Source organism: Culex quinquefasciatus, chromosome 1 (genome assembly GCF_015732765.1).
Source record: "Culex quinquefasciatus strain JHB chromosome 1, VPISU_Cqui_1.0_pri_paternal, whole genome shotgun sequence".
In the NCBI taxonomy this organism is placed as follows: domain Eukaryota; kingdom Metazoa; phylum Arthropoda; class Insecta; order Diptera; family Culicidae; genus Culex; species Culex quinquefasciatus.
In genome coordinates, this window is record NC_051861.1 from 42,075,760 (window position 1) to 42,084,563 (window position 8,804).

The window sequence follows — 8,804 nt, forward strand, 5'->3', positions numbered from 1 at the left end:
TTCTGTCAAAAAGCACTCACTTTTCACGGCATGTTTTGATTTTGTTGCACAAGACATCTCGCCTCGTTGATTTTCATAATTATTTATTAGAATTTCAATCATAATTCAAAAGATCACGTTCTACTAGGATTTGGAAATGCTCACAAAGTTTCCCCTGCTCGGCCTGGTCCGGCCCGGCATCGTTTCAACCGGCCAACGCTTCCTCTCGTCCAACACGGCCGCCGTGGTGAAGGTTCATCGGAGCATCTACGCCCGGCGCTATCCGACGATGGTCGTGCTGCCGAACGGGGCCACCATCAACATTAACTACCACGAGCCGCGACGGATCATCAAGGTAATTGCAGTAGAAATTTAATTTGGGTTGATGTTTTTGAAAAATATTGCTCTTTTTTAGCTGCCGCTGGATTTGAGTCTCCTGTCGGAAGCGGAACGAAAGGCTCGGTTGGACAAGCGAAAGCCCAAGCAGAAGATCCGCATCGAAGACGAAGTGGAGGACAACTTTAACGCCCGGAAGTACCTCAAGTATATCAAGCAGAAGTGAGGGTTGTTGGTAAGCGATTTGATGTTTGTAGTAATGTAAATAAATTTCACTTAAAATGAGACAAGTTTCTAGTAAGTTTGGTCTGGTTTGAAGAAAACACGGGATAAAATTAAGTTCATGAAAAAAACATTCCTTTATTCTTTCACATTTCTTTCAATGCAAGATTTATAGTTTAGCAAAAAACGTTCGCAACTTCTTAACAAGATCCTTTTCTCAAGCTTCTTCTTCTTTCGCCAAGCAAATTCCTTTCGCGCAACAATTTGTGTGCTCTCTTCCGAACCTGGTTCTTGCAAGTGTGTTTTTTGTATGATTACCTTTATGCTTTAATTATGACGATTAAAATATTTGTTCCTCTAACAATGTTTTTGATTCGCTACTAGTAAGATCCATATCCTATCACTTATTCGATAACAAATTCACAGTTCCATGTGATGTTGAGTAAGAATTTGAATATTTGCCGCTAATTTTGCTCCTCAAGGCGCGCGTGTGTGTGTTTGTTTATTCTGTGCTACTTGCCAACATTTAGGGAAAATTATTCCACAAAGCACAAACAAACCTAAACGTCTAGTTGAATAGCTTCTTCGATTTCACAGTTGAGCGTGAAAAAAAAAATATCTTAAAGTTTAATACAAAATAGAATGCACTAACTAGCGATTAAATATTTATGAAATATGTAGTGTAGAACAATAGTGACTCATGGTTTGACCTATCTGATATCTCTTTCTCACAAAATGTCTCAATTTCTTAATTTTGGCCCGATGGCAGTTACGGTAGATTGATTCAATGTGTTTTTGGAACATCAATTTGTGACTTTTTCGATCTAGATTTAACATGTTTGCCTCTTTTTCACTTCGCGTCATTTTTGGAATTCGTCTCAGAAACAGGGCTACTTCCAGTTGAGGGATTGCATCTGAGAACAAGGTGGGAGCTGCGATGGGTACCTAAGAGCAGGGTTGTTACGGACGGCGCGGGTCGCGCGGATGGCGCGTTTCGCGCGGATAGCGCGGATTTGGCGCGGATTTGCTGACTAATTTTGCTCAGGCGCGGATTTCGCGCGGATGGCAATTTTAATAAATAAATAGATAAAATTACTTTCAAGTTTGTTTTTTTTTTCATTGAGTTGCAATTTCAATTTCTTATTAATAGATTTTTTTTTTTGAAAATGATTGTTTGTATTTTCTTAGTACGAACCGTCGAAAAATTAAGATGAAGATTATGTAGAGATTATTTTTCAAATGTATGGTTGAGAATTTCTTAAATTTAATTATTACTACACTTAACTCATTTCTTAGTATATCCGGCTCTAAATATGTAATTTCTTTTGAGTTTTGAGTAATGTTTTTTTAACCCTTATTTATTTTCAATTTTTAGTGGATTTATTCACTTTGCCTTTGAATTGTAGATGGGATTTACCCGTAGAAATATTTTCTAAATTTAAACATTCTTGGTGAAAAATAAAAAGATCAGAACATTCCAAAATTATTGCTCTATCAAAAATTCGAAATTTTTTTATATTTAATAGTTTTTTGAATCAAATTTTTAAAATTCAGATTCAACCAATTTTAATTTCTAAAATCGTAATTTAAAAATCCTAAATTTCTAAATTCAGAATTTTAAAAATCTGAAATTCAAAACTCCAAAAACTAAAAATCCAAAATTCAAAATTTAGAGAAAAATCAAAATTAAAAAAATTAAAATTAAAAAAATCTAATTTTGAAAATAAAAAATATTAAATTTAAAAAAAAAATGGAAATCTAAAAAAATCTCCAATAAAATTTAAATTCTTAAATTCTTAAATTCTTAAATTCTTAAATTCTTAAATTCTTAAATTCTTAGATTCTTAAATTCTTAAATTCTTAAATTCTTAAGTTCTTAAATTCTTAAATTCTTAAATTCTTAAATTCTTAAATTCTTAAATTCTTAAATTCCTAAATTCTTAAATTCTTAAATTCTTAAATTCTTAAATTCTTAAATTCTTAAATTCTTAAATTCTTAAATTCTTAAATTCTTAAATTCTTAAATTCTTAAATTCTTAAATTCTTAAATTCTTAAATTCTTAAATTCTTAAATTCTTAAATTCTTAAATTCTTAAATTCTTAAATTCTTAAATTCTTAAATTCTTAAATTCTTAAATTCTTAAATTCTTAAATTCTTAAATTCTTAAATTCTTAAATTCTTAAATTCTTAAATTCTTAAATTCTTAAATTCTTAAATTCTTAAATTCTTAAATTCTTAAATTCTTAAATTCTTAAATTCTTAAATTCTTAAATTCTTAAATTCTTAAATTCTTAAATTCTTAAATTCTTAAATTCTTAAATTCTTAAATTCTTAAATTCTTAAATTCTTAAATTCTTAAATTCTTAAATTCTTAAATTCTTAAATTCTTAAATTCTTAAATTCTTAAATTCTTAAATTCTTAAATTCTTAAATTATTAAATTCTTAAATTATTAAATTCTTAAATTCTTAAATTCTTAAATTCTTAAATTCTTAAATTCTTAAATTCTTAAATTCTTAAATTCTTAAATTCTTAAATTCTTAAATTCTTAAATTCTTAAATTCTTAAATTCTTAAATTCTTAAATTCTTAAATTCTTAAATTTTTAATTCTTAAATTCTAAAAATCCTTAAATTCTTGAATTCTTAATTTTTTAGAAGAAAATATTTCAAATATTGGAAATGCAAATTATTTTGGAATGAAATTTTAGTGAGAAATTTGTAATACAATCTGTATTAAAATACATAGATTTTGAATTTATAGAATTTCGAAATCTAAAATTTAATCATAATAAAATTTTAGATTTTGGTTTTTTAGCCAACATTTTTGAAGTTAAATAATGAATAAATAAATTAGATTTTTAAATTTTGTTTATATTGGTTGATAATTTTCTATTTTGTTTATATTGGTCAAAATTATTGTAGTGTCCTTCTGATTTGCAAATAGTTTTTTTTTGTGACACTTTTCTTGACGTTTCTTGAGGTATTTTTAAAAGGATTTTTGCTTTCATTCCTTCAAACATAAAACGAGTTTAATTTTTTATCAAATGCTTTCTGTATTAGTTTTTTTCTTTGGAAATAACATTTCTTGAATATTGGTCGCGATTTTTTTATATGGCGCGGATTTTGCGCGGATATAGGTTTCGGTCGGCGCGGATTTGGCGCGGATTTTTTTTCGACTTTCCCGTAACAACCCTGTAAGAGCTATCGAGGTTTTTAAGCGAAGATGGCGTTCGAATGGTGAACGCCCGAAATGTCAAAATCACGCAGTGGTACCAACATTACGGAACAAGTGTGCCATGGCATGACAGCCATATTTTTTTTCTAATGTTGGTGCTACTGCGCGATTTTGACATTTCGGGCGTTCACCATTCGAGCGCCATCTTCGCTTAAAAACCTGGATAAACTGATTAGTAGAAGCTGACTTTTGCATCATCAAACAGGGTTCACTAACATCTAAAAAGTGCACGCAGGAGCATCAAGTTCGCCTACGAAATGAAAGTTGTGGAAAGTTGCATTTCTCAGACATTCTGATCATAAAAGAACCAGGTTACTTGATACACTTCATACACAGAATAACAACTTTAAAGGTAAGAACAAGATTGTCCGTCAGGCCTGGACGCAAACGCAAAATTCTGCGCCTGTCATCATAGCCTGCCAGTCATCGAACATCAAACAAAGCAACCCCTGCAGATTCACTCGTCTTCGACAGCTCTCAGAGAGTAGACGTGTTTGTTGTGTCGTGCGCGCTAAAGGCATCGTTGCGTGCCTCGAGTTGTTTGACGGATGGAGGTGGAAGAGACCTCCGAGACGGATGATTTCCAACTCATTCCCGGAAATCGGAAGCGGAAGAAGTCCCCTGAGATCACCGGAGCTGTAGTCGAAGAAGGAAAAGTGGAGCAGAATGTTCTCAACAACAACAAGTTCAGCCCGCTAGCGGAAAACAAAAACAACAACAATGCCAGCCCAGCAGGAGGAGGAGACGCCCCGGCGGTTCCAGCACCCGTCCAGTCGGCAGGTAAACAAAAGCAACCACCTTTGGTGGTAAAGAGCTCCACGGCCTTTTACAGGCTTGTGAAGATAACGTCGCTTTGTCAATACGATTTCGAGCCAATTTTCAAGATTACCCGGTTTGGCACCAAGGTAAACAGCTTCTCTGTCGAAGACTTCGACAAGTTGCAAGTGCTCTTCAAGAAGCACAAAGTGGAATTCTACACCCACGGACGACGGAGCGAACGAAATCATCGGGTAGTTCTGCGTGGTTTACCTGATAAACTGAAACCGGATGAGGTCAAGTACCTGCTGAAGAGGGATCTCAAGCTGGACGCGCTGGAGGTGCATGTCATCAAGCGGAAGGAAAAGTCCACCGTGGACGAAACTTCCTACATTGTGGTCTTCCCCAAAGGATACACCAATCTGAAGAAGCTTTCTGCAATGAAGGTTGTGGCAAGCACTATCATCCGGTGGGAGGCCTACCGGAACAAGCGGCCGAACGTGACCCAGTGCAGGAACTGCTTGCATCTGGGCCATGGAACCAGGAACTGTCACCTCAAGGCCAGGTGCAACAGCTGTGGAGGTCCCCACACGACGGACGACTGCCAAGTGCAAGAAGCCGAGCCGAAGAGGTGTGCCAACTGCAACGGTACGCACGAAGCCATGGACCGGAGCTGCCCCAAGCATGCGGATTTCATCCGGATGCGGCAGCAGTCATCGAATCTGAAACCGCCGGTACGGAAGGCGGAAAAGCAGAGTCCAGCAGTTCCGGCGTTCACGCCGTCGGAGTTCTCTCCGCTGCCGGGAGCAGTCCCGGACGTAAAACCAAAGGATCGCCCTCGACCCGCAGGAAGCAGTCAACAAAGTATCGGCGCCGGCGCCGATACCACTCCCACGGCGGAAGAAAAGGAGGTGCTCTACAGTTCGACTGAGCTGTGGCACATTTTCAACGAGTACAGCGCCAGGATCCAGACCTGCAAGACTCGCGTGGACCAATTGAGACTCGTCAGTTACATGCTTGGCAAATACGAAGGAAAATGATTTTTTTATGTATTATAATGTATTTTGAACCGTCCCTCCGTCCTAACCTGGTCACAGCACCTAAACGGACCTAATAAAAATAAGTTAAGAACAAAAAAAAACCCCTGCAGATTGTTTGACTGACAGCTGATGGAAAAATCGAACCGGCACAGCGTTCTGCGTTCACCACTGCGTCGAACGGACAATCTTGTTCTTAGCTTAACCCCTCAGCGAAACAGGAAACAGGAGGAATGGAGCACCCGATTCGAGTGGTAGAAATGACAGCTCTCCCATAAGGAATACATTGTAGAAAAAAACAAAAACTGCTTGAATGGAAATGCTCCATTGGGTTAACTACATATTTGAAACAGCGAGTATCAATGGTTACAGAAAAACAACTGTCCAAGCACTCATCGACAAGAAGAACAGAAATCTGCCAGCATAGAACTTCACTCACAACCCTTACGCAACCAACAGGGCAAAACAACACACTTGATGCCTTGCAGAGCCTGGTTCTCCGTTGACTTGCCGAGGTAAGATTAATTTGTAAATTTAGTTCAGTCCGAAGAAAAAAAAGTGCCTGTTGAGGCAATCCTCGATTTGAAAATGATACAAAACATTGAAAAAAAAAAAGATCGAGATCTAGAAAATAAATATTTTGTCGACGAAATGTCCCAATTTCCCGACATTTCCCAATTACAAGTGCCAATTCTTTGACCACCGCGGGTCAGAAACAAGACGGCAGTATGAAAGGAGCGCGACAATGTGGAAATTGGAAGATTGTAGAAGGTATTGTTTTGATTCGCAGTAGCATGTTCAACGAGCTGAACGGGGGTTCTCCCCAAGTAGCAGTCAGAATCAAGACTTTCAGGAGCTACAGCATCAGGGATGCCAGATGATTTTTTAAAATGTCTGTGAAAAAGTCTGTGTATGTCTGTGTCTTTGTCTAAAATTCAAATAAATCAATTTACAGTCATAGAAATCTATCAAAAATTGTGTTTTGAGCATTTGAAGACTAACGAAATAAGTTTCGATTGATATTTTAACAAAATAATAATTTAATGAAGTTTTTAAAAAGTCTGTGTACCTCAAAAAATGTCTGACACGAGCTCAAATGTCTGTGAAACACAGACAAATCTGTGTATCTGGCATCCCTGTACAGCATGGCGGTTTGGACCGTTGCGGGGTGAAATTCTTCTCTAAGCTTCTCAGGAGTTTGGAAGAGTTCTTGAGGAGAGTTTTGTTCTGCCGAGGTCTGGATTGATGTGCAGTGGCTTTCTTTTTCAAAGCGTGTTACGCAATATTTCCCGCAGTCAGATATTTTAGGCAACCAGTTATTATAAGTACACCAGAAAACCTAAATTTCTATAGTAACACAAATCTCTCGGCTGATTCCCGTTTCCGTGAAGCGGAACTTTAGTCAAAATTTTATCGTTAGGTAAACAAAAAAAAACGTTCTGTAGATGTAGATCAGGTTTGTGTTGAACCAATGCCTAATGTAGAATCGATAAAAATAAAAATAAATCGTTGTTGATAACTACACTCAACAAAATTCTTTGTTGAATCAGCCAACGCATATGCTGATTCTGCTACATATTTTTCTGTCTGCAGCCAATCTTTCACAACTGAGAACTATTGGCTGTGAGATTTCTCCAGATTAGATGTCTAACATTCTTCATGTCATTATCAACATTTGCAGTACACATAGTAGAGGCCAGGCCCACGGCGTAAACTTAGCATTAGCATTAGCATTTGGAGGACGCCCCACCACCGGAAGGCTCCACAACGCTTATCCCACTGTTTGGTCTGGTTGTGTTAGACCCTCATCCGGAACAATAATCCAACACGGGAGATACCATGTCTTCATCTTTTGATGAGTGTGTAATACAGCCCAGGGCATAAGGGGGTCCACGCCGGGTCCAAGCTATGTTAGTAAACACCTATCTAAAGTGCGCAGGGACCCCTGCGTCACCTTAGTGGTATAGATGTTTGTAGGGTGGTTTTGGACTAAATGTTAGTAGGAAAGGTAGAACCCTAGGATATACCCCGAAAGGTATTGCGGCCAGGCCCACGGCGTAAACTTAACCACAAAGATGATTCGTTGGGCTTGATCATGTTCAAATTACATTTTTTTTTTCAAAAGCACGCAATTGTAATTTGTTATACTAAAAGCTATTTGTCGATCAGTAATTGATGTATTTACGTAAAATCAACTGATTGATAAATAACTCATGGGCAGAGTTACCAGTTTTTGGGATGAATATAGAAAAATGTAACTTTTTGTTATCAAAGGTCGGCTTAAAGAAGTATCGGTTTCTGTTCTAGATTTTGCTGGGTTCTTTGAAATATTTCATTTTGTGACGTGAAATTTCATACATACAATAAAGGTAATTTTCAACCATTTTGCTCGTCGTTGAGGATTTGGATTTATGATTACTGAACTTTAAACCTGGTCTGGTCGTGGTTTCACTAGATCTTTCAATAAACTCATATTGAGTTTGAGTTTTAATATTTTGCCTGCTTGTGTGGACCAATCGAACCGCACACTGGACTCACAATCCAGACGCCGCTGGTTCGAATCCCAAGGCGGACGCTAAAAATCCTAGTGGAAATATAGGTATTCGGTGCCTTCTCCCCGTGCCATATTTTTAAATCCCATTTTTCAGGATTGAGAATTTTTTAAGTACAAAAATTTAATATGCAATTTATTTAAGTTTTTAAAAGTCCAATCATGCAATCGAAAAAGTCCCAAATCGCCTCCCTTGCCAATTCTTACTATCAATTTTGGCTTTGACTAGTGTTGCTGTGCCACCGCGCGCACCGCTCCGTTTTCAGTTCAGTAAAAATGTTTTGTAGATTCTACTATTGCTTGCCTAGGACGAAGGATAATAATATGCTGACTGTTTTTGCTACAAACTAGTTAATATAAATATAAGTTATAAGTAAAGTAGTTGTTGATGAGTAGCGTTGTTTTGTAGTTTTGTTGTTAGTGTGCTTCCGTTTTCTTTTTGTTTGTTAAGATGTTCAGTCTTTCAATTTCTTCCAAGAAACTTTACTGAAACTAGCTACAGTTTAAAGTTTGAGTGTATGTCTGTGTGTACAATTGTAATAGCTCTTTTCATAATCAAATTGTATAAAAAAATAATCGTGTTTGATGCAAATAAATATCGTCCGGTTTGATCGCCGTTGTTCACTTAAAAATACAAAAAAAAGTATTCACAAATAAATAAATAAATTCAGCTATTCTCGCTACAAA

The 8,804-nt window shown here is 36.6% G+C and overlaps 1 protein-coding gene across 1 annotated transcript; it reads left to right on the plus strand.

Moving 5' to 3' along the window:
- Window positions 1-600, plus strand: LOC6040663 (39S ribosomal protein L55, mitochondrial). The gene is made up of 2 exons (XM_038249251.1): window positions 1-334; window positions 395-600. Exons 1-2 carry the CDS (start codon window positions 137-139, stop codon window positions 539-541), a joined length of 345 nt encoding a protein of 114 aa, XP_038105179.1. The 5' UTR covers window positions 1-136; the 3' UTR covers window positions 542-600.
- The last annotated feature ends 8,204 nt before the right edge of the window (window positions 601-8,804 follow it).